Raw genomic sequence first — 26,221 nt, 5'->3', positions numbered from 1 at the left:
GTGAATTCATGATTCCAGTAGCCTCTTGGGGTACAATCCACATGCAGTACTGCTTTTCCCCGAACATTTTCTCAACATTTGGGGAGTAGAGTTTGGAAAACAAGACAGCCTCTTATTGCCACATTCCTAATGTGGCTCCAGGAGTAAGCTCATGTTATCACTCTCAGATGATGCACTTAAAGTGTGTTATGGTTATTCTTGAATATAAAATCTAGCCCAGTGGACTTGTTCTTAGTGCTTGGGTAGTGTTGTATGTTCAATTAAAAGCCAAAAGAGAAATGACTAATTTGCTTTTAGACGACAAAGCCCTTTCTTTTCTCACATTCCCATTAGTTCCTGGGGTGTGTTGAGGGGAGAGGGAGAGCAGGACATAGGTTCCTCTGAGCCTTTTCATTTCACATCCCACACCACCCAGCCTTTTGTTTGCTCTGCCACTGTCAAATCTTCTGTCCCAGAAGAGTACTTTTTAGACTCAACCTTACTTTCCTTCCCCAGTTTTCTCTTAGGAAAAGGTTCTCTGTGAGGGCTAACCTTGAGGGGCGGTCCTTGGTATAACTCTAGCAAGGTCATATTCTGTACTTTTTTCAGTGATCTACAGGGGTCATGATTCCTTCTAGGTCTGTTAGTAAGTTTGGAGGAGACTTCTGGGTAAGCAGCGTTACCTGCTTTCGTTGGGGGTGGTACTTATGAGAACTTCCAGTGTAATATTTTTTGCCCTTTTCCCTTGCCCTGCAACCAGATGCACTCTTTTACTGTCTCCCAATATGCCTGTGTGTTATAACTTGAGTGTTGCTGATGTCCTTTGGCTGGCTGGCTGGTCTTGGACCCTCTAGCTCCTTTTCTGCTGAGTGGATGCTGGGATTTTGAAATTTCCCACGGCCATATGTTTGGGATTTTTTTACTGTTAAACATTGAACTAACAGTAGATCCCCATTTGTAGTCCTTTTGCCCCCATGCCCTTGGCTTCTTACAGTGATTTTACCAATTTATCTAGAACAAATTAGAAAAGGAACAACCATTTAAAAGAATTGAAATCATTTGAAGAAGTCACCAGTAGAAAAGAAAACAGTGCTATGCAAGGGAGTGCTATTGTTCCTCAACTTTGGGACTCTGAACTGAATGAGGGCTTGTTTTTTTCCTACCCAAAACTCTAACTGTAGACCCTGTGGCAAAAGGATTATTTTAGGTCTGAATCTCTAGATTAGAGCTAATCTAGTCCACCCTCTGTTTTTACATGAAGAAACTGAGACCTGTGGTCCCAGAGTTAGTGAATTACAAAGTCAACAGTGGAATCCATGTCTCTGTTTGACAGTTATTTCCAATACCCCTGTCGATGTGGAAATCTGATCATCTCTTCCAGCTTGTTTGTCCTTTTTCTGGTAACTATTTCTTTTATCTCCTTGTACCTTCTTTCCATAAACAGTTCTTCCAATGTACTGTACCTTTCATCTTTGGAACCTGGCCACGCCCTTCTTTCTGCAAGTGTTTGACTTCTCTAGGAAGAGGAATTAGAAAAAGGGAATAGATTAATATTCTTTTGGAATGGCCATCTATAATGTAGTGATCACACTACAGAGGTGAATAAGACTTCTTCTGTAATCCGAAGAGATTGGGAACATTGCCAAATAATTGGTGTTTTTCAGTTGTTGTTTGGTTTAGTTTTTTTTTCTTTTTTTAAATAATTGTTATCTTAAGCCTATCCCCACACAGCATCTGTTAAGCAATACTGAGATACTGACATAATGCCAAGCCACAAATCATGGTGTAATTTCTGTGTCTGTACTTTATTTTAATGAAGTTGAAATTACTTCCCATTTGTTTTAGAATGTGAAGCCTAGAATCAACTTCGTTCCTTTTAGGCATCTTTCAAAGACAAGGTTTCATCATGATTTCCGGGACAAAGGACTTATTAATTCATAGCCTGTTTTCCCATCTCCTAAGCCCATTAGAGAGCTAAATTAAAAATCTTATAGGAGGCCTGTACACCAACAAGTGTGTTTTTCCACACCCTAAGCTAATCTTGCTCCATTTTCCTGTTATTTTAGCTGTTCTTCGTTTTTATGTTTTATGCATTGCTTTATTCTATGTCTACCTTTAGATCCACCTTCTGACATAAATATCTTCGATTATTCATCAGGTTTCCTTTGCTTTAAGTTTGTTTTGTCAGACCTTGATTTTATGATCCATAGTCCCCTCTTTCAAAAAATAATTTCTATGTCTGTTTTAAGAGATTGGATGGTTACAAAGTAGGGGGGTGGGGGCCAGACCTGTTTTCCCTGCCTAAAAATGCTTTGGCCGCAGGAATGGAAAAAAAAAGAAATCTCAATCATAGCACTTGTCTACATGTATATACTCATAAATGAACTGAACTCATATCTGCATATTCTTTTTTACTTTTGAATTAAAGGGATGAGAATGATCAACTCCAAAGGAAACAAGTATATAAAACACAAGTATTCTCATCAAATTTAAGCCAGAGATAAAGGCTTTAATTGCAAGTGTGTTCTTTACTCTTGATATAGTGACTCAGGATACAAGAGTGTACTATTAAATTATTTATTAGTTTTACCGTGAGTGTACCTACAACTAGTCTCTCTGTCAGCATGTGAGACTTAATTAAATTACCTCACTCACCTTGTCCTAGAACTCGGTGAATGGGAGGGTTTTATGTGTACTCACTTCACAAGTGTTTGTCCTGTCCTTAATGAGAGTCAATGTGTATAAAAGGAGGTCAGTTCTCACAGATTCTTTTCTCAGTCCAGCCTGGTGCTTAGAAGCAAATGTCCCAACCATCAATGTAAAATTATGAAGCATGGGACCTTGATCATAGCTAGGACTTGGGGTCTATTGAGGTACAGATTTATATACGTTATCCTCCCTACCAACCTGCAAGATTCAAAGACTTAGAAAATGTTAAAAGAGAAGGTATCTTCATACTCTGCCCATTATTTATCAGAAGAAGTACACATAAGTAGTAAACATTATAGAAATGTTTGTTTTAAAATTTTTCCATCAATAGTCTGAAAACTCTGACTATAAATTCCCTATTCAGATAGGTCTGAAATTTAGAAATGTTTCCTTCCAAGAATAATGTCAATATCTTGTGTTTTGTGTGTAACTATATATGGTTTGTCTTGTTTCAGCCATATTTTCAGAAGACAAAAACACCACAGAGCCTGCTTATAAGGTTAAAAATGTTTCATCCATTCCCAACACTCCAGAGCCAACAACAATGCAAGAACCTTTGGTGGGCAGCCAAAAGAGAAAAGCCAGGAAAACCAAGATCACACACCTTGTCAGGACAGCAGACGGCCGGGTATCACCAGCAGGAGGTACTTTGGGTAAGAAGAGGGAGCTCTAGGCAGAGATGTCCAGAGTCTCATTGGCCAGCAAATGACTATAAGCCAATGGTGGCTTCTCATTGAAAAATGGACTGTTCTCTAGCTTTATATAGACTTTCAAACATGTCTTATTCCACACTTTAAAAATCATACCTATTTTCCAAGAGCATATTTGAATTCCTAGAAAAGAAAGGTAAATTTAGGACTGTTAGCTCCTTCCTCTTTTTTTTTTTTTTTTTAAGCATGCACAAAAACAGTCTTGATGAAGTAAACTCCAGAATAGCCTAGACTTTTAAAGGTACTAGATGAATCTGTGTTATTTCATGGTCTGGTATTCATGTCACTGCAAACTAGATTATCAGGCATTCAAACCAGTGGATTAGGTACCTTGGAATACATCCTTATTTTCTGTAGAGCTGAAAGGAAGCCTGAGAATGCACGAATTTCTTGTCTTATCTACCTAAATAGTAAAAATGCCCCATTTTCAGTCAGGACTTGAGTCTGTCTTTATTGGTCCTGGTGGCCTCCATGGCAATAGAATTACCTGAGGGACCCAGTGCAAAGGGATAGAACAGTGAATAATAGCATCTCCCCAAAAGTTCTTGGGGATGCTGTATCATTTGGACATTAGTGATTTTTGGTTTTTGACATCTCCAGAATTTCATTTTACTTGATTTGGATCAATCTAGGTGTTCATAGAAACAAACTGTTTGCTGAGTTAGAATTGGAAGACAAAGTTAATTTTGGGGTACCTTTTTTTTTTTTTAATTTTGCACAAATTGACTGTTAGAACCATAAAGCATGTTAGAGACGCTGAATTGAATTCAACTCTTTGAAGAGGTGGAATTTTGTGCTGAAAACATTCAACTGAGTAGAAGTGGGATGAGGATATAAATTTTGATGTCTTGATGTTTAGTCCAGCTGATCCCTCTCTTCTCCCCTTTTCAATCTATGTTCTGTTCTGAGACTTTCATTTTATAGGTTGTTAATTTTCACTTGTAGGAAGAAATAAGGATTCTAGAAAACACTCCCTTTTAGGTAGCAAAACACCATACCAGCTTTATACCCTAATATATGACATTCACATCTTTTATTACTTATTTTCTATATTTAAAATCTTTTAAAACTCATGATGAAAATTCCTCTTCCTCTGTAATGTCTACATAATAAAGAAAATATTCTCATTTCTAGCAGGTGTATTAGCATAGTATTTCATCTACCTCTTCATAAATACTAGAGGACCTCTTATGTTCCCTCCAGTAGGTCTTCAGAACAAAACAACAACATGGGATCTCATTAGGATTCATTAATCTGATAGTTAGCCTATCTGGTTAGCCTATCCTAAGTGTTAATATCACAGAACATCAAATGTCCAAGTTGCCATGGTAGGTCACCCTACGGCTTCATGAAAATTCATGAGAAATGTTTAGTCAGCTTGGGTTTTAAGGGTCCAGTGGCTGAAGTCCCTTGGGTTTTATTTTGGCCAAGGTTCATTTTCCTCCTTCCTCTAAGACTGACCCATTCTTTGACTTAGAATAAAACAGCTTGTCTTCAGCTCAGCTTCACTGTCCATAATTTCAGGGTGCAACTGAGTTTTATAATAAAAGTGCTTTGTCACTGTGGAAGAAGAGATTCTGTGAAACTCATAATATGCAATGAATAGCCAAAGTGAATAGTAAAGAAACCCAGCTCTTTTCATTCTCTGGCACATTTCCTTAGTGTTCCTTCTCTGGAGAGCAGAATGATCCTCTTATGATGGATTTCGCTTTTGTTACAGATGACAAACCAAAGGAGCAACTGCAGAGGAGTCTCCCTAAAGCAACTGAGACAGACTGCAGTGATGAGTGCTCACACAACACTGAGGCTGAGGAGACACGGAGCAGCACTCCAGAGATGCCTGCTGTGTCTGCCTTCTTCAGCCTCGCTGCACTGGCCGAAGTGGCAGCCATGGAGAATGTGCACAGGTCAGTGGTGTGACTTAGATGGAGGAAAAAATATGGAAACCAGATCAACCTTTCTCAAGTGATTTGTGGCAATTTTTATTATGTAGTGGAGTTCAGAGTAGTTCAGGAGCATTATTGTTTATGTGAGGTGTTACAAAAGTTTATGTGCTAGTTTACAGTGTGGGGAAAATGTAAGAAAATATAGCCAGCTAAGTATTTCATTTTGAATATATTGTCCTGTGGCTAATCTGGATTTCCATAAAAACCTGAGAGCAGGGAAGCAGTATCATCTAACCTTTAAGTGTGAGATCACAGACAGAGCTTTAGTCCTCAGTCTCTGAAAACAGAGATCTTGAGCAAGATCATTAACCTGTCTTCACTCAATGTTTTCTTTTATAAAATGAGGGTGGGAAGCACTCATTTCATTGAGATACTGTGTGGAATGACAACAGTGCTCATGTGGGGACACCCCTACGGAAGAAGGTGCTCGCAGCAGTGGTGGCCAGCCATCACAACAGTACGGTTTAGGGGAATGAGTGTTTTGGCAACTGACTCATGGCAGGCAGGAGACCTGGAATTTTCTTCAACTCTCTGTGATCTACTACAAAGTAATTTATTCTCTGCATTTCAGTTTTTTTATTTTACATTGAGCATAATGATATATCCCCAAAGAATTGCAAAAGTTCTAAGGATCAGAGGAAATCATAGTTGTGAAAACCCTTTGAACTCAGTGAAGGCCCACAGGAAGTGTACTAACTTCTAAGTGTATAATTGAGTATTCTGCTACTTAATAGGTCCTTTGGGAAGGCAAAAAAAAAAAAAAAAGGCTTTTGTAAATTCTGGTATTTCATACTGAATTTTATCTGTGGGTAATCAGAAGTTATTTTCGTAAAAAGTGCTTGAAACCCAGCACACCCTGGGTAGCTGCCTGTAGGACCTCAGGCTCCTTTCGCATTTTCAGGTAAACCCATAGGCCCCTCTGTGAACTTGGTTTGCTTCTTGCCTTTTACCTGTCATGTTCTAGGTCTAGTGCTTGTTCACAAGTAGCTCTAGATATTCCAAGACGTCAGATATCCTTTCATGTGTACACTGCAAATTCCCATTAGCAAGAGACTGCTGACAGACATTGTGCTTGGGTCTCTGAGAGAGGCACTTCTCCACTTGTGGAATTTTACAGTTGAGTATAGAAGACAACGCATGACATGCAAAGAGAATTTTAAATGCCTGCCTGAATGTTGCTAAGTGTCCCTGTGAATTATGGAAGTAGGTAGGTAGAATAAGAATTCAAAGGAGTGTCATAATTTAGGGCTCAGAAAATGTCATCACCCAGTCACCCTCATTGCTCCCTAAGTTCTCTCCAAACATGACTGTGATCACACCATCACTCTGCTAACCAGCCTTCCATGATTCCCAGTTTTTAAAAGTAGAAAGCAGAAACAAGCCTTTCCATTCTCATCTCTCTAGTGCCTCTACACCCTGCCCTGCATTAACACACACTCTTGCTCCTTTCCAGATTAGCCAAGTTCTTGCCTTTGTACATCCTCCTCTCAGGTGAACGGCTGCTGCTCCTTCCACCTCCCACGCCTGGTCCTCTTCTCTCAGCCTGCCTGCTGCTCCTGCTGCATCTTCCATGCTGCCGCTCACTCTGTGTACTTCCTGCCTGAGAACAGCTGCCACATTGGGTTGCAATTATTTGTTGATGCTTCTGTCTCGTTTCAGTATATTTTGAATGGAAAGCATCGGTTTTATTCTTCATGCTCCTGCTTGCTTAGACAGCTTCTCTTACACCAATGGGTGAATGAACAAATGAGGTAGTTCTTGAAGTCTAACTGACAAAGTTAGGTAGCAGGCATAGATATAATGATGAAAACAGAGGTAAAGGTTATTTTTGTTGTTAACTTCCCATTAAAAAGGATAAAAATGATTACTAGAAATTTACCATCAACCTAACAAATGGTTAGAGTTCTTAATATCTAGAAAGATCATCCTAGGAAATCCCAGTTGTAACTTTGGCCCTTTTTTTTGCTAAAACAGACCAACCAGCCAATCTTCTATTGTCTAGGCTTAATGTAATTGTAGCTGAGTTGCACACCATTTAATTATTACTTAATTATTTAATTATTACTTAACCTGGATTCCTAATTCACAGGGTGGGTAGCCCACAGAACTAGGTGTAGAAATACATTACCTGTACGCTTGCCAGGAAAAATCTAATGTTAAGTTTTGAAACCCACATTAGACCAATTTTATAAAATACAGGAAATAGGGGGTTGGGCAAACCTTTGTTGAGAGATTATTTATTTATTAGGTGTTTTCAAGGAAGAAAGCTCATTAAATATCATTCTTAAACCAGCCCTCCCAGGACTATCTTATTAGTCCAATTTTAATGTTAGTGCAGATGGTTAATGAACTTGTCAAGAGCACAGAGCTGATTCACAGCTGAGTCATGATTTGCAGTGAGGTCTTGAACTCCAGATCCTGTGCTCCATTTCCTCTAGCATGTGGCGTGAGCAGACTTCAGTCATGTCCTAGATGCCATCCGTTAGCTGCAGCGCTGCTCCAATCCTGACTCCTTTCCTTTTTCCGTTGATTGAGCTGAGCTTCACCCCAACCTCTCTCCTTCTTGCCCTTTTTTCTTTACATTGTACTTTTCATCTTTCACTTTTTTCCTTTTCCGGTGCTTACTAAAACACTTCTGAAATGTTTGTTATTACATGATCTTAAAGGTAAACAATAGCATTTTAGTTTCATCTTTCTTGCAGAAAAAGCTGAACATATTGAACAGTTGGTGCTTACAGCAGCCATACTTGAATGAACAGATTAATCCAGAGGTTTGATTCTAACACATGTTTTGTTTTTCTGAAATCCTAAATATCTTGTACTATTCAGAAATCGTTGGATTCAGAAAGCCCCAAATGTTGTGATTTATCTAATTGTTTTCCTTTTTTGTACATCAAGTGAAACCTGGATACAGTTATGGAGCAAATATTACCTGATTCTTAAAATAGCCCCTTTTGTTCTACATACTCTGAAGGAGAGTACTATACTGAAAGGTCAAACCAGTGAAAACATTGCTGCTTCCCCACCTATCTTCCATGCAGGGTCACGTACCACAGACTGGTATAGGAGACAGAGCCAGGAGTTTGCATTGTCTGGGCTTGATAGGCCTGTGGGCAAATGTCAGGAGGCCCTAATCCTATCGTAAAATGAGAGGCCCTGTAGAAATTGCCAGGAATTTTGAATAGTTTTCTCATAACCATGAAATAATTTGTATTTTTTAACTACTAATTATACGAACGATGAATGAAAATCAGCTATTTTCTACACAGTTCCAATCAAAATGATGAAAATTTCTATGAATTTTCTAGTTTTGTATGGAGTTCTCCCTACATATATCAATTTGGGTCCAGGTAGGCTGGATTTTCTTACAGCCAAAATCCAGAATCAGTACTTGCTTCCTTCCCTTGTACTTCTCTCTCTCCATGTACTTGAGAGGCTTCTTTTATATAAGAGGTTTCTCCTTTTTCTTCATTCATTATTTATTTTGTTCCTTTTTTTTTTTTTAAAGTCATAGTCCATCTCTCTTCCTTTTCTAAAGTCATTGCTTTTATTGGCCTTCAGTTTTAAATTGAGTGTATTACAATGGATCTTAAGAAATGAGCCTGGAGGTTGCCGATTACTACAGGAATGTGTCACTTTTACTATCTATGGATCAAGAGAAAGAGTGTTATCCCAGAACATCAGTCCTTGAATGAAAAATTACCGCCTCTTAGTGAGTTGCCTCAAATTTGTGGGAGTTTCAGTGTCATCTCTACAAAATGGAAGTAGTTAGTTATTTGGGGCCAAAGGGAAATTGAGATAAGAAATTTTAGGACTATAAGGAGAAAAGAAAGAGGGAAAGAAAGGAAGAGAAAATTCTAAGGACAAAATTGGTTTTAATTAAATGACATAAGTAAGAATAGCAGCTATTGAGATACTGGAAAGTTTTTATTATTCATCATCCTCTCCTTTCACAGATAATATACCCTGAATAAGTAATTTTTTTCCTTCTTGTTTTACAGAGGTCAGAGGTCGACTCCGCTCACCCATGATGGACAGCCAAAAGAAATGCCACAGGCTCCTGTACTTATTTCTTGCGCTGACCAGTGAAGCGCCCTTTAATTGTAAAACATTGTGCTTTACCTACTACCCTAGCCTTGTCTTTACCAAGGGATGCTAGTGAGTCCATGTGGTGGAAAATATAGACTGCAAACAAGTGCTTGTTGCCCTACACGGCCCAGACTCACTTGAAGCAGAAGTTAGCATCCTGGGCCAGTTTGTTCTTTTGGAACCCAGAATCTTTAAGGGTGATGTTATCTGATACTGAACAGAAACAGAATGATCCTGGAGCTTTGCTTTCCATTGAAGGCTTTTGACAGTAATAGGTGGTGACTTGGTAAAAGACTGCCTTTACTGTAGCTCATCCAGCATCTCTTTTACCAACCAGAGAGTGTGAAACTAGTTTCATATATTACCTAGTTATTCTTTCAAAACAAAACAAAAAACAAACAAACAAACAAAAAAAAAAACTGACGCACTGCACTAGTTATTATTAGATATTCTTAGTCTTTTTTGTACATGGAGATTTAAGTTCTAAGATGGTTTATATAATAGGTTATACCTACATTTATATTGTAGAATAAATATTAAAAAGCCTGTTCCAGAGACTCCCAAGCAGCATGGGCAGGCAGATGTACCATTGTTAGCGGTGTATGCTCGGCCTCGTGGTCCATATATTCTGCACTTTTATATTTGCCACCAGAGTGATAGTTTGCTGGCAAAAAGAGAGTGAGAGAGAGAGTGAGAGAGAGAGAGAGAAAATTACAATTCTTACAATCTGAATTTTTTTCTTAACCTTGAGTGACCAAGAAGAATTTGCTTGGGGCAAATTGTGGCAAATATTTTCCCAGACAGGGGAAGAGTCCTGCAGATTACAGATTACTGATGTTTTCATGCCTTGAGGATTCTTTTATTTTTACACAGGGGTCTAAGTGACCAATGAATCGTTCATACAAACAAACAAACAAAAAAAGACAAAAATATTATTCAAAAGTGACCTTAGTATTACTTCACTGTTCTAAACACATTGAAGACATTCACTTCATGTGGACTTGGAGCTACAGACCTTTCACATCTATCACAGACAGACTGGACATGTTGTAATTGCTATGCACAACCTAATTGGCACTGCAGGTTTTTAGAGTCATTTCAAGCTTGCTGTTCAAGAGGTATTGAGTACATGATAGGGGAGGTATACCTGAGGTGGGCCTCTCAGTCATAGATCCACCTGCAAGTTCTGTTTCCTTTTTGTGTTTTGTTGCTTTTAAACATAAAACCAACCATTACATATGCCAGTGCCAAGTGGATTAACTGGCTTAGAACATTGAACATATTGACTTAACCACCTGACGTTCACAGTGTCTTGTTTCCTAGCAACAGATGCAAAGTGATAAATCAAAATTAGTCTGAGGCTACAGATTTTACAGGGTATTTGTTCCATAGCACAAAGTATTTCCCCACTTTTGCATCACAGCACAAACTACCAAATTTTGATTATTGGATTCCAGCAATAATTTTTAAAGGTTTTCAAACTGGTGGAGTTTTGATAGTTCTAGTTCGAATTTGAAGCTTTTGAGTTAGATCTCTAAATGGTGACAGTTTACATGGTTTTATCTAGCTTTCTTATTTATACTTGACTGAATTGTAATGATGACTTTTTTTTCTAATTGTAATTTGACCTAATAGCCATATAAAAATGACTCTATTAATATTGACTAGGTTTAGCTTCTCATGGTTGTAGATATTACTTCAGTTTCGGTGCTGGAAAATATGTACAACATAAACTAACAGGATTGGAAAAACTGAAGAGGGTTTGTACTCTCTCTCTTTTTTTTTCTTCAAAGCAGGAAAGAGGGCAGCAGAGCATTGCAATGATGTTCTCAAAATTGCATCTTCATTGTGGAGATGGAGGAGGCAGGAATTAGTAGAAGATTTATCCGTGGTTATAGCTTACCCCCATTCACCTAGAAACATCAAGGGAATAATCCCAGATTTTAGCATACTGTTTTTACTATGATACAGTTTTATTAATATTTTCTAAATTTCAAAACAAAAAGTGAATGTTTGAAAATTGCTGGGTCCTGATGTTGGTGGCTGTTGGAGTTTTGGACCACTTGCTAGCAGTGATTTAAAAATTATAATTAGCTGAAATCCAAAAAATAAAATGACGAAACCAACAACAAAAGTTGTGTGGTGCAGAACATGCATCTTGACAATGGTACTAACTTGTCACTCTGTAGAACACATTAGAATAGATCTAGTCTTGCCAGAGCACCCTCCTTCAGTCCTCCGATTACATTTCACTAGAGTTCCTTAAGAGATTGCTGTATATTCATGGGACCTTTTTTTAAAAAGAAGCAAAACAGAAGATTACTTTTTTCTATGTGATTAATATCTTACTTGATCTGCTTTTCCTAAAACCTCAGTGGCTTTTCCCTTAGGCAGGGGTGGGGGAGGGGAGACAACTTCCTGGATATGACTGTTTTCAGATACTTTAAAACAAACCTTTTTGTAGAAATGCTTAATTTTTAAGCGGTTAGGCACTGAGAGTAGCAGAAATCCTGCAAAGCTTTATAGTTCTTTAGGCACTTGCCTTGTTTTTCTGAGAGGTTTTGATTCCAGTGGTAGTGCTTCTCATGCCCTTAATCTGTTGGAGAGGGGTGTTGGTATTTTCAGGTAACATTTGTCAGCACAAGTATTTCAGACCAGTATGTAGTGCCCCCCGCATTATCATTTTCACTTCATTTTCTCATTCTTCTTTATTTTGGAAAATCATATTGCTATGGTATGTACTTTAATCTGCCAGCAAACACCATCTACACTAACATCTGTCCCACAGCATCCTCAAGAAAAAAGTTGTTGCACCTTATGTATATCTCAAGCAAACCAAAATATGATGCTCTTCTGCTTTGTTTTATTCTAAATCGTTGTATCATATCTTTCTGAAACCATTCTGAATTTAGTTGAAATTATCAATATTTATGCTTTTAACCTTAATTTCTGGATTCAAACCTGTATATAAATCTTTTGGAAAAAAAAAATTGTCCTAGCCCTTCTCTGCAATGCTGGAAGTGGAATATTTCGTCTCAGATGGAGACGTAGTACTGTTCCAGTTTTCTCTAGCTTTTTATTTATTTAGTTATTCTGGTATTTCCTATGTAATTTTGAAGTGTGTAGAGTATATTATAGTAACTGAAACTGCAGCCCTAAGAAGCTGAGTGAAAGAAAAAAAATACTGTAAGACATCCTTGAAGTTTTTATTTGTTTGGGTACTGTATTCGAGATCAGGAAAAGGAAAATGTCCCACAGCCACATTGGAAGTACAGGTTCTTGTCCCCAAATTAGGTCAATTCCCAGATTTTAGATCAAAACTCTTCAGTAAATCCTTTTTTGAAGATAAAATTATACTATTGTAATTATGACAGCCCATTTCCCACAAATGCCAGAAATAATTTAATTCTATCAAGATGATGCCCCAATGCCATGCCGAAGTAATTCCCATCCTATCATTGTTATTCTGGTTCCTGACATTATAATTAGTGGAGAGAAAAATAGTTGGAACACTATGGGGAAAAAAGGCGCATCTGAACTGGTCTGGTTGTTTAGAATTCGACGTCTTCTCCCTGTCCTTTTCTTATTAAGTCAGATGCTACTCTAAGTCATAAAAATGTGTTTGCACTCTGCTGTCTTTGGCTCAATGTATGGAAGTGTTTGTACCTATGTCAAATCTTTAACAAATTATGAATTGCTATGGAACAGGAATTAGCTGAAAACTGAGTGACGTTTTGTTTATAGGGTGGGTGGGGTAAGGAGTACCTACTAGCTCTGTTCCAAGCTTGGCATTTGGCGTTAATGTGAAGCAGTGGGACCATGCTGCCTGCTAAACTACTGTATGAAGCTAAGTGTTCTGAAGACCAGCAGCTAGAAGCTGGAGGACAGCATCCATTTGACAAAAGAGAAGCACCAACCGCAGCATCGGGGACAAGGAAGGAAATCTGGAGGCCTGAAGCCATCATTTGTGAAGGGAATATTGGGGTGTATATGATGCTGTTGAGGAGATTCACCTCTGATTGCACTACTCCACAGAGCCCTCATGTAAGGCCAATCCTAATGGGCTACCTCGGCTTTAAAAGTTAATTTCAGTAAGTCCTGTTTCAAAAGTTTGTCTTTTTTTTTTTTGCTTCTACCTTCAGTGCCACTATTTTCCACTGCAGTGTTTTGACTTCACAAACCGCCTTCTCCAGAGAGAACAATGTATTGCTGAAAATGGGCAGTAGAAGCAAATGCTATTACATTTGACCTATAAAGTATTCAGAGTGACTGCTAGGTGAAAGTGAAAATTTAGCTTTTCCCCACATAGCTCTTTGTTTTGCACCTTATGCAAAATATACTAATTGCTAATTAGATGTTGCTTTGTTTATGCAGGCATTCCCAAAGAATTAGATTTGTAGTTCATTTTTTTTTGAGTTTTAGGATTTTTAAAAAATTGTCATATTTATATTGACTAACAGCATAACATATACTAAAAAAAGAAGCAGTTATTCAGTTCATCTTACCAGATGTGTCTGGTGAAGTATTCAGGGTTTGATGGGCTGTTTTGCTTTAAAAAATTGATAGTGATAGCTAAGTTTATTATATCACATATTAGATGACTTTTGTCCTTTTTGCTAAGGACATTATCTTACATTTCTGAACAAAGAAGCAGCAGAAGAGTGAATAACAAAACAGACATATTTGATTTCTGTAGACATCTCCCATCTTCCTGTGCTACCATTTTCTTCAAATATGTATACATTTTCCTTTTGTAAAAAAAAAAAGTTTCTTCTGGCCAAATTTCATCTGTGTTGGTATGATTTATACCAACATACATTGAGAGACAGAACCTTTTAGTTAAAAGTTCTTTGGCCACTGGGTTTTGGATGTCTTTTTGGTTTTGGTTTTGATTGTTTTTGGTTTTTTGGCAGTCAGTGGTCAAAAATGATGATGCCCTCAAACTGATTTTTATGCACAGAACTTATCTCGAACATTATTACTCCTTCCAAAGATTTCCTGACAACTTGGGCCAGAACTGGTTACTGAGTAGCAAGGATCTAATTGAATGCCTCCAAACCCTTCTGCCCGCAATGCAAATCTTACCTCACAAGCTCTTACCTAAAACAGAGACAAGCATGCTTCATGAATTATCACTGACTCTTTTTGACCCACTAGAGGAATGAGCTCATGTCCCCTGACACCTCACATTAGTGCCTCGGCTCTAAAAGCGGCAGAACTGAGGGTAGGGAAGGTTTGCCATCTACAGCTCAGTAACTTGCTCAGCAGCATATTTCTTCCCCCCCCCACCCCCACCCCTGCATTTCTTTAGTACTAACCACATCTCTTCCTCTCAGGAATTTGTCAAAAAGAATAAAAACTGCCTGAGATTCCACATACCAGATTATGAACTTTTCTCATAGGTTTGAATTGCTTACTTACATGTCATAAATTAACCATACTTTCATTTGACCACCAGGTCTTAAGTCTGTTGACAGTTTCAGCATGACTGAATCGCTCATTTTTTTGCTTTCAGAAATTGGCTTGGTTCTCTTTAGAGTTGGTGTAAACATGCCATGTAATAAATGATTTCCACTTAATGGTACAACAGAATTATTGCTTTCTTAGATGTATGTGTAGTAAAAGTCAATATACACATTTATATAATTTCTTTCTTCAAAATCTTATACCTAATTTGATATTTCTAAAAATTGCACATGTAAGTCATGTGTATAACATGCTAAAGTACTTTAACTGTGATCTTAAAACTGAATAAAAATATTTAATAAAAATTTGAAATATTTTAAAAGATATTCAAATACATTTCTTTTTATGTTTACACTACCGACCATAGAGTGTATTCCTTCCATGTACCATACCCACTAAAAACATTAGGAACAATAATAAAAGTGAGAGATTATTTTATCTCTTTAGGATATCTCATAATCGTCTCCCCCTACCTACACTATTTGCTTGAGAATTCACCATTGTGTGAGCATCATTGGTTGTCTTTCCCCTAATGTGTATAGTGGAGTCCAGCAGAAGAAGAAAAGGCTTCAATCTTCCACTTGGGACAAGAGCCTTTGGGGCACCTCTCTAGGAAGAGACATATGAAGTATAATTAAACTAAGGATATGATGTCATTAAGACCATAACCTATTTATGTAAACTCAGACCTCAAATTTGCTGAATACAGTATTCTCGGGTCTTTTTGTGATGATGATATTTTTTTAATCCTTTGGAAACTATACATGCACACAAACATACAGTGTGTTATCAAATGGGCTTTGCATTTGGACAGGCTGCGTTTCAAGTTCTGGATCCACTCATGTACCATTGGTGTTTAGCTTCCCACGACTACACTCAATCTAAATGATGGTAACTTCATTTTACTTTTATTGATCTGAAGAGAGAATATAGGGAAAATGTTGGCCTGGGGCTCGTAATTAAATGCTGATTATAATTGTATTTTTATTCCAACTATAAGATTAGCATGTTTCTTATGCATATTCAAAATAGATACTGAGTACAACCACCTTTTCAAAATAATTTTGAATGGGCCTGGTGCTTTAGGAGTAAGATTTTTCAGGAGACTTATGATGTGGAAACTCAACAGTTGAAATTCACATCAGCTCATGCTTTTACATAATAAGCACCCTTTTCATTACTATAAAATTTGTGTGGGGGGTCCATATTAAGGGTAATTTCTGTTATGAAATGACTATACATGATTATATATGGTTCTACATGTATTATAAGATTATACCCTTCCCTTTGAACAGAACATGAAATCTCTTGGAAGGGAAAAAGGAAAAATAGAGTTCGTACCAATAGTAAGTGAGCTAAAATAGAACTATTCCATAGATACTGAAAATTTATACTAGAAAAGACAAGCTTATTAATCAATTTTAACCTTTTTATCTTTTTAGAATTAGAGAAATTTTCAAATATATGTAAAAATAAAGAGTTTTAGTATATCAAATCCAAGTTTCCATCACCCAGTTTGAAATACCAGCATTTTCCCAATTCCTGTTTTATCCGAATTATACCCATTTTCTCCGTGCTCTACTGAAACCCCAGGAGATATGCATATTCTAGAAAGATTTCATCTATGCTTATTTCAGTAGAGCCTGCAAAAGTGATTCTAAGTATGCACAAGTTTTTATTTTTCATATATTGCCTCTTCACAAATCCAAAAAATATTGTTCATGAACCCAAGAAGAGAAGTGCTGAAGTGAAGGTCACTTGGAAATAAGAGTACACTGCTCAGTTTGAGTGTCTCTGAATTCACCTTCATGATCTACAGTTTCCTAAAGAACAACTTTCTTGATCAAAGGGAGCTATTTCTTAAGATGTATCATTGCAGGGATATGAAGTGTGTCTCATTTTCTATATTTTTTCTATAGACAATAACTTAAGGCCCACATCAAAACTTAAATTGTATGTTAACAGTATGTCTCTATACAAACCCCCTCCCCAATCCTCTTCCTACTATATTTTCTGTGTCCCCTACACTTGCAAGAGAAAATCTATAGAAGGGGTAGAGACAAAATTTTAGATGTTCTGGAAGACAGAAGAATTCATTGGACATCCTATGTCAACAGGCCAGAAATGAAAGCATAAAATGGAAGTAAAATGACAGTTGAACACTATCCCTACTTGGAGATCATTTACCCTTAAAGAATTGTACAAAAGGTGTTTTGTTGCAGCATTCCAGATAGGAGAGTCAGAAAAATGTGAGGATTGAAAGTGTCTTGGAGGATGGGGGAGGATGAAGGCAGAAAAGCTAAGTTTATATAAATAGGTCTAGACATTTTATGTTCAAGTCAAGATGGCTTTAAAGCCAGCATGAAATATGCCCAAGAAATATGCTCAAGTATAATTTTTTCCTGATGTTTTCTATTGATATTAGTGGTGCTTATGAATGACCAATTAAATAAGTATAATCACCATCTTTCAGAAATAAGCATATGAAAGAACTGAAAAATACAATAGAAATCTAGTGGTAGATACAAAAATAGGTAGTGATTTTCCATATACTTTAAAAAGAAAATATTGATAGAATTTTTCCCTCTAATTCAAGATATTATACAATCCTTGAAATAGATTCTGGAAAAATTTGGTCATTGTTTTATAAAATAAAATCTCCCATACTTTATCTTGGATTGAGTATTTAGCAGGGTGTCAAAAATATATTCAGAGCAATGTTCTGCACACGAATCCTTGAATATCTAAAGCCTTTTATAAATAAAATATGAAGTATTTCACACATTGATGCTAGCCTCACCTGCATTAAGACCTGTATTGTATGTCAATCAAAAATGAAAACTGTATTGTTAGAATAAAGTTGCTTAAAAACAGTGCTTTGTTCCACTACTCTGTTTTGAAGCACCTGGAGAATCATGTGAGCCCATGTGGTCTGGCTGCAGAAGAGTTCTCTGTTGCCCACAGCTGAGAGACAGATCGCTGTGTCATGCTCCCAGAATGAGAATGAGTCAAGTTCCCTTCAGCAAAGCTGCACTGGATGCCTACTCTGTGTAAATACCACAAGACTCACTCCTGGGGGTGTTTAGAAGGGGTTAGAGGCTACTGAAATGCAATGCAGATGAGGTTGGGGGTGGGAATCAAAGGCCCTCTGGAAGAAGTGACATATGAGCTCATAAGAAATTCGATAATTTGCATTTTGAAGACTTTAAAAAGTGGGTATGCGTTGCTGTTCTACTTTTATTTTTAAAGCTCTCACAGAAGAGATCTTGGCACAAGGAAAGGAGGAGCTGCTAAGATAAGGCCACAGAGATCCAAATCTGATAAATACATGATAAGATTCTTGGGGGGAGATCCATGATACAGGTGGTTTCCTTTATGTGCACCCCAGGACATAAATCATCTCAGTTCTGTTGGTTCCAGACTGAAGTCACTGGGGTTAACTAGTTCCCAAGCTGCAGCCTGGTGTGGCCTAGGAATATTTGAAACATAAGGTCAAAAAGTACAGCTTAAACATTAGGCCTTGGAATCAAAGAGGTAATTCTGTGGGCAGATGGTTTGATTCCCTGACTTCTGTTTCCCCCTCCCTTTGCACTGCCCTTTTTCCTTCATGTATTCCCAACTCTCGCATGTTGCTAAAATTTATTTCAATCATTAAACTTCTTTTTAGCAACAGCACCCCCATCCCCCAATAAGACTATTTTAGATTTGCTTTTCTTTTTCACCTTTTTCTCCAGAGAAGACTGGAAAGGTTTTATGGTTGGGTGAGTTCCTTTGTCCTTCTAGGCATTCCTGAAGCTAAAAGGAACTGCTGTGAAGTCTCCCTGTTGACATGAGCTGCCCCGTTTCATTTGGGGTCTAAATTGGGCCTGTGGGCTTTGCAAGCCTTCCTTGTTAATGCTCACCTTTAGAAAAGGACTTCACTCCAAAAAAAAAAAAAATACCTATTCGTACAGGACTCTGTGGAATTACCCTTGAGGAGAGCTAAGACTTAATATCTACTTTTTAATCTTTCACCTCACTATGGTTTAATCAAAATCTCTTCAGGGATTGATAACTAAAGTTTTTCTTTGTGTATGTGTGTGTGTGTTTAATTCGAGAAACATCTGCTTTAAGAAGAAAGATCATCTCTCTTTGGTATGCAAACTGCACTGTAATTTATGCATGAATTCATAAAAGTTTTAGAAATTTAAAGGATATGATTTGAAGTTCATCAGGCACCTGTCCGTGGCCCCCCAAAGACTCAGTCAATAGAATCTGTGTGGCCCTAAGGTCTCATTTCAGTTTCTTTCCCCTCTTCCCAAAGATCTGACTTTAAATGAGTGGGTGACAATTGGCAAAGCAATTTCCTGAGGGTCTCACACATGCAGAGAGCTGAGATTGAAGCAACAGGTAAAATGACTGTTTAAACACTGCACAAGCCCACCTGATCTGGTCATTGGGATTCTAATGAGAATGCATAGCAGTTCACTCTGACGTATGCTACATTCCTCCATAGGACACTTTGAAATTGGACTGGGATCAAGATTTTTTTTTCTTCTGTATATGGGCATCTATCCATGTGAATTCCTTTTTTTGGGTTCCTCTTTCACTCCTACCCACACATCCAATATTCCATATGCCTTCTTTTAAAAAACAAATGGTTTTCTGGTCTGGGTGTGCACTTTTCCTTTTCTGAGTTGCCTTTGTGTGACATTCTAGCCCACCGCCACCACCACTGACAGCTGTGCCAGCATTTAGGCCTACTGCAGAGCAGCATCACTAATTGATGGTAGCAAGATGAACCAAGTCATAAATTAGCTGATGAATAATCTGTCCTGGGGAACAGCAGGGCTTTGCTGCATTCAAACGCAAGGCAGGACCAATCAAGTGGCAAGATTCCACAGCAGGTGGGGCCCTACAAGACACCCACCCAGTCACGGAACATCGGATGTCCTTCCCTGACATTTGCCTTGCCTTGCCCTGCGGAGGAGCACTTTAGAAGATGTGGAACAGCTGAGGTTCCCAAGATTAAACTGCTACAAATGAGCTACACAATTCATGCTTCATAGAACCTTTTATTTTTTTCCCCTGTCAATTTTATTTTGAGGGTAAAAGTTTGAATTTTTAACTTCAAATTAACTTTCCTTGGACCATTTTGCATCTTAAACTTACAATATACATATACAGTTCTGAGGTGGAAAATCGGGCAGAAAGGAAATTCATTTTCATGTAAACAATGAACCTGCTGCGGCGTCCCCAGTCAGTAGTAGTCTTCCCTTATCTGTGGCTTCAGCTTTTGCGGTTTCAGTTATACAAGGTTAATTGAGATCTGAAAATATTAATTGGAAAATTCCAGAAATAAACAATCTTCAAATATTCTTCATTAGAGAATATTGTTATAATTGTTCTACTTTATTAATTATTGTTAATAACTAACAAACTATCTTAGGTACATACGTGTAGAAAAAATGTAGTACACATAGGATTCAGTACTATTCGTGGCTTCAGGCATCTGTACAATAGCTTAGAACATAGGCCGCCCCACCCAGGGGAAAAAAAAAAAAAGCTGAGAAATGCATTTTTTTCTCACCCTCCTTACCTCTGTTTTGTTTTTTAACCTTCATTTTTCTTAATTGGTGCAGTACATAATGGTGGGATTTGTTGTTATATATCCATACATGCACCCAATATTACTATAATTTGGCCACTGTCAAATGGACAGCACGTCCCTCCCTCTCCCCTCCTCCCACTTCCTGGTCCTTTTCCTCTATCGCATTGAACCCCTTTGATTTTTCATGAGATTCCCCTTAGCCCCTTTCTTTCCCTTTCTCCTCTCTAGCTTCCACCTATGAGAGAAAACATACAATCCTCCACCTTCTGAGTTTGGCTTATTTTGCTTAACATAAACTTACCTGTTTTTTTTAACAAAATATAAAGCTAATATTTTAAAGTATTTGTGTTGCACTGATTTTTCCAAAACGTTTACATAGAATTATCTGTGCTTTGAATTCAGTCAGCAACCTGATTCACCTTCTCCTTTCTTGGGGGGCAAAGAGGGGACAGGGGTGTACCAGGGATTGAACTCAGGGGCACTTGACCACCCAGCTCTATTTTGTATTTTATTTAGAGACTGTGTCTCACTGAGTTGCTTAGCAACTTGTTTTGCAGAGGCTGGCTTTGAACTCGCAATGCTCCTGCCTCAGCCTCCTAAACTGCTGGGATTACTGGCATGCACCACAGCGCCTGGTTTACCTTTCCATTTTTAAAAGAATATTTTTTCCCAGTTCCCCACGAGCTGCCATTTTACTGAGCAATTGTTGCTCATTCATTATATAAACCTAGTTGTGTTCATGTCTACAGAGCTTCCTTTCTCTCTGTTATCCATAAAAGATAAGCGTGACTCCATTTATGAATCTTGTGAAGACCACCGTGTCTCCTCTCAGCTTCCTTGCCCTTCTTAACCAGACTTGGAGGACTATTTCTCATGCACTAGCAGAGGCTGAACATCTGGCTTCTTCCCAGATCAACAGGTGCTCTGTCGCCCTGCAAGAAGGTCCCCAGGGAACTGGCAAGAGAAAGCAAGTCCTAGAGGGCTTCAGTTCATTTGTAAATTCCACTTGGCTATGATTATCTGCCAAAGAATATTCCCCTGAGAAGGCTGAGACCAGGTCTATTTCAAATGACTTCGAAAGGACAATGCTCTTATTGCATACTTGAGGAAATTGCTGGCTATACTGAGGAATGAAGCGACATTCTGAAATGTGATATTGAAGCATAACTGTAAAATGGAAAGCAATTTAAATGTATTACTGGACAAAAACCCATTAGTCCAATGAACATAAATAACCTCACTGAAGAAGGGCATTGTTCCCAGATAACTTCTCCCTGAGTTTGGAGGAAATTTCTCTTACTGGAAGGCCTTTGAGTGTCATTAGAGTCATTTGCGATTGAAACATGTTATCAAGGAGTCAGATTTTCCCACTTGTGTAAACAACTCCGTTGGAATTACTGTGACATTTTTTGCAGGCAGAGAAGCCAATAACAACTGGTATCACCAGAACCAGGCAATTTTGCTTTCTGAAAGAAGGGTTGTCAAGACTTTACTGTTCCTCTCAGATTATCCTCAGCAGATGCTGCCAAATTTCTATGATATCATTCACTACTCCATTAAAATGTTTTGTTTTTGCTTTTATTGGTGCATTATGGTTGTACATCATAGGTGGGTTCATTCTGACACAATCATACATGCATAGAATTTAATTTACTCCATTTCAGTCCACAGTACCCTGCATTTCTCTCTCCTACTCCTTCCCCCATCCCCTTTCTTCTCCTCTACTGGTATACCTTTCACTTATTTATGTATTTTTAATTGGTGCTTTATAGATATACATAAAGGTGGAGTTAGTAAATAGGTGAAGTACAGCAGATTTTTAGGGCAATGAAACTATTCTGTATGATACTGTAATGGTGGATGTATGACATTATTAATAAAATGTGCACCACAACAAGTAAACTGTTATGTAAATTATGAAGTTTAGTAAATAATAATGCTTAAATTTGGGGTCATCGATTGTAGCAAACGTACCACACTCAGGCAGGGTGCTGATGGCAGGGAGAACTGTAGGGGTGGAGAAGGTCAAAAGGGAAATGGGATCTGTGGATATTCCTTGTACTTTGCACATTTTTTTCTGTAATCTTAAAACCCTCTAAAAAGTGAAGTATTAATTAGACAAAAGATTAGAAAACCTCCTTCAAGTGTCTACTTCTCAAACATCACCAAAGAGGAGTCATATAGTAGCTCAAAACTGAGGTTAATTTTCTCGTTGACATTTTTCTGTTTAATAAAGCATGTAAACGTAGTAGGGAGAAAAACAGTTTTTCTCTGTAGGGATTCAACAAGGCTAATTTTTCTATTTTTAAGGGAAAAGTAAATCGTTGGTAAACTTTTCCTTTTCCTGAATTCACCCAAATACATATAAGAGTGGTAAACACTGTCTTACCTGAAATGAAGAAGAAAGTTCAGGGAGAGGGAGCATGGGAGGAATGGATGAACTCTAGATAGAGTGGAGGGGTTGGAGGGGAAGGGAGGGGCATGGGGTTATTAATGATGGTGGAACATGATGATCATTATTATCCAAAATACAGGTATGAAGACCTGAATTGGTATGAATATACTATGTATACAACCAGAGATATGAAAAATTGTGCTCTATATGTGTAATAAGAATTGCAGTGCATTCCACTGTCATATATAAATTTAAAAAAAAAGAAAAAAGTTCACCTCCAGAGAGGACAGCTACCACAGTTATATAGGGGCTCTAGCTTTGCTCCAGATGTACAATAATATTTTGAAGAGTATAACCACTAGAAAGCCCCGATGCTATTCAAGGAGGAGGTGGTTGGGCTTTGTGTGTTTACCTACACCACGCCAGTGTTTAAGGTTTGGAAAAAATGACTTAGAGATGTTGACTCGGTTGTGACACCCACTTCATATCAGGTTCACTAGCAATATGACATTCATTAGTGCCTGAAAAAAAATTCTGAGCAACACAGATCTATCACGAGAGGGGATATACTTTCACACTCACTCTGATTCATTTATCCATTTACTCAGCAAATAGAACTTAGTGGAATCTGGGTGGCAGGGGTATATATGGGAGATACCAGGTGAAAGGGCCTCATTTCTGCTTTCAACAGAATCGCAGTGTGTTAGGAGGTTGGGAGGACAAGAAAACCGATCATTACAATGTAAAATGATAATGATTTCAATGCCTTGGGAATACAGTGGAGGGAGCTGCTCCCCTTGCCTGAGGGAGCCAGGAAGGCCTCCCGGAGGATGGCACTAATTAGCCTGTAATTAGGACAAGCCATCTGAAACTATTTTGGATCCATGGAATTAGAAGGTATATTGCAAACCAACACCTCTTTCACTGTCGGAGGTAAGGCAACCCCTGTTTTTCTTCTGCAGGAAGCAGAAAAACCATCACTCTCTCTCTCTCTCTCTCTCTCCTCTCTCTCTCTCTCTCTCTCTGTCTCTCACACACAAACACACACACACACACACACACACACACACACACACATGGTAGGGGGGGCAGAAAGCATGGATGAATTTCCAAACAAGCTTGCAAGTTAAGAAATTTGATAATTATATTTTCTTAAACAATTTAAGCTCTTTTTGTACAACATTTCAGCTGGCAGTACTGAAATCCAAATGATTTTTATTTAATTATATTTTTATTATAAAACTATGATCTTCAGTAACACTAAATTAGAAATTATAATTACTCTGAATTTTTATAAGAAAAGCACCGATTATTTTGCTATTTAATACTCTCCTTCCTCCTTAGCTTCTGCAAGGGTTTGCAACAGACACCTCCGTGTGGGCCTATCTGTCCTGGTTTGATGATGTGGGGAAGATGCTCTTGTCTGGAAGATCTAAGACGTATCCTTTTGACTCTTATTTGAGGCACCAGATTACCAGAAAAAAACATTCTTTTTTGGGGGGTGTGGGTTGGGTACCAGGGATTGAACTCAGGGGCACACCTGAGGCACCACTGAGCCACATCCCCAGCCTTATTTTGTATTTTACTTAGATACAGGGTCTCATTGAGTTGCTTAGTGCCTTGCTATTGAGGAAACTGGCTTTGAACTCGTGATCCTCCTGTGTTAGCCTCCAAACCTCTGGGATTAATAGGTGCGCGCCACCACGCCCAGCTCAACCTGTTTTTAAAGCATCAATAAAGCTGGGGCATCAAAAGAAACATTTTTGAAATAATTACATTTTTTATATTGTAGGGGAGGAAAAAAAAAGAATCTTTTATAGTACTTTTTCTAGGTCCCAGGCTCAGGCCCCTAAAAACAAATGACAGATTATGAAGAGAAAAGCATATGGATTTGTTTAGTATGATTACTAAATGACCTGAGAGCCTGAATAAGTTAATGAAGATCTGAATAAATGGATAAATCTGTGTTTTTATGTTCGGTTTGATGAAGACTGTCATGGAGAAATGAAAGGTCACAGAAATGCCATGATCTAATAGCAGATGCTAGGGCGGGGTGGGGAGCACTTGGCAAAGCCTGAAGGTTCAGATTCTTCTCTCTGACCCTTCACCTTCAGAGGTGAGAATCTTCCTCCTCCTCAGGCACAGGGAGGACTGGTTTCAGATGAGGGTCTTAGGACCTGGTTCAGGGAAAGGCCAGGAAATCCTTCCTAGGTTTTTCGTCTTCAGGAAGAAGGGCAGAGAAAGTGAGAGTGACCTTCCTGCTTCTGAGATTTTCTCACATTCCTTCAGCTTAAAATATTCTCGATGCCACATTCACAGTTGCTGTATTTTGGGATAGTGTGTCCTGAGCCCCATCAAAACAGAGGGGCTGTGCTGCCACCCTGAAGGACAGGGCAGAGCTGTATGCCCCTGACCCCACCACACATAGGCGCTGCCACCAGCATGCCCATCTGGTGTCCGCCCAGTGACAACAGCACATTTCAAGCTTGTCAGGATTGGAGATATTCATATTAGGAGACAAGCTGGAGGAAGAAAGAGAGAGGGAGAGACCAGAGTCAACACACAGCCCATTTAAAAAATAATCGGGGTCAGTACACAGGACCCCAAGGGATTTTTCCCAGGGAAAAATGTTTGTGTTATTTAATGCTGTTGATATCTCTCACCAGCTCTCAGCAGTGACAAGCAGCAAAGCATTTTCATGTGTACTCTGTACCAAAACAGAGCATTTGTATTTAAATATTTGAGTTAAACATATCTTGTGTTTGTGGAGCATTAATGCTGTTGACATTGTTCCATAGCTGTACTCTTTAGGGAGTTGGAATCTGTCTTCGATATTAGTCAACAAACCATAGAAAACACTTTAATGGGAGTCATGACTGTGTAAGCTACTCAAAGGGTCCTTGAATTGGAAAACAGAGATTAACTCCAGCAGGGACAAAGGCTAGGATATTAGGGAGAGGCTTTTGCGGCCGTGGAGGGCATACAGTATGTGGGCTGTGCCTCCAGAGAAAGATCTGGTTCTTCTCCAGAGTGCTGTACTGTGTCTCCATGCCAGCTGAAAATTCATCTCTAGCTTGTCGACATCATCCCCACTCTCTTGACTCCGCTTCCCTCTGCTTAACCTGGCCCCTAAATCCAGAAACCATTTCCATGTGTCACAGGAGAGGGGCAATCACCAATCAGGAGCTGAGCTGCTGAGCAGGTGAAAGAGGAGTCAATAGCCCACAGCAGTGCCACCTCTGTGTCCCACACATGCCTCTGGACCTATCATGTCCCCATCTCACTCACCCTTATTTGAACCTCGGGCACCCTACATGCCATCTGAGGCCTATGGGTG

At 38.5% G+C, this 26,221-nt stretch overlaps 1 protein-coding gene across 8 annotated transcripts in view; it reads left to right on the top strand.

The window, feature by feature from the left end:
• Bbx (BBX high mobility group box domain containing) overlaps positions 1-15,223 on the top strand; it is a 263,082-nt gene extending 247,859 nt beyond the window's left edge. For 7 of the 8 annotated variants that reach the window (XM_071615384.1, XM_071615383.1, XM_071615382.1 and 4 more), the window contains 3 exons: positions 3,144-3,341; positions 5,119-5,305; positions 9,346-15,223. In XM_071615384.1, coding sequence (XP_071471485.1) covers positions 3,144-3,341; positions 5,119-5,305; positions 9,346-9,433 — 473 coding nt within the window. In that variant the 3' untranslated portion in view covers positions 9,434-15,223. The remainder of the gene's footprint in view (positions 1-3,143; positions 3,342-5,118; positions 5,306-9,345) is intronic. The other variant, XM_071615381.1, reaches the window with a different exon arrangement.
• Positions 15,224-26,221: the final 10,998 nt, after the last annotated feature.

Source organism: Marmota flaviventris, chromosome 8, assembly GCF_047511675.1.
Source record: "Marmota flaviventris isolate mMarFla1 chromosome 8, mMarFla1.hap1, whole genome shotgun sequence".
In the NCBI taxonomy this organism is placed as follows: domain Eukaryota; kingdom Metazoa; phylum Chordata; class Mammalia; order Rodentia; family Sciuridae; genus Marmota; species Marmota flaviventris.
Note: the sequence above shows the minus strand (reverse complement) of the source record. Positions and strands in the feature narration are given on the sequence as shown.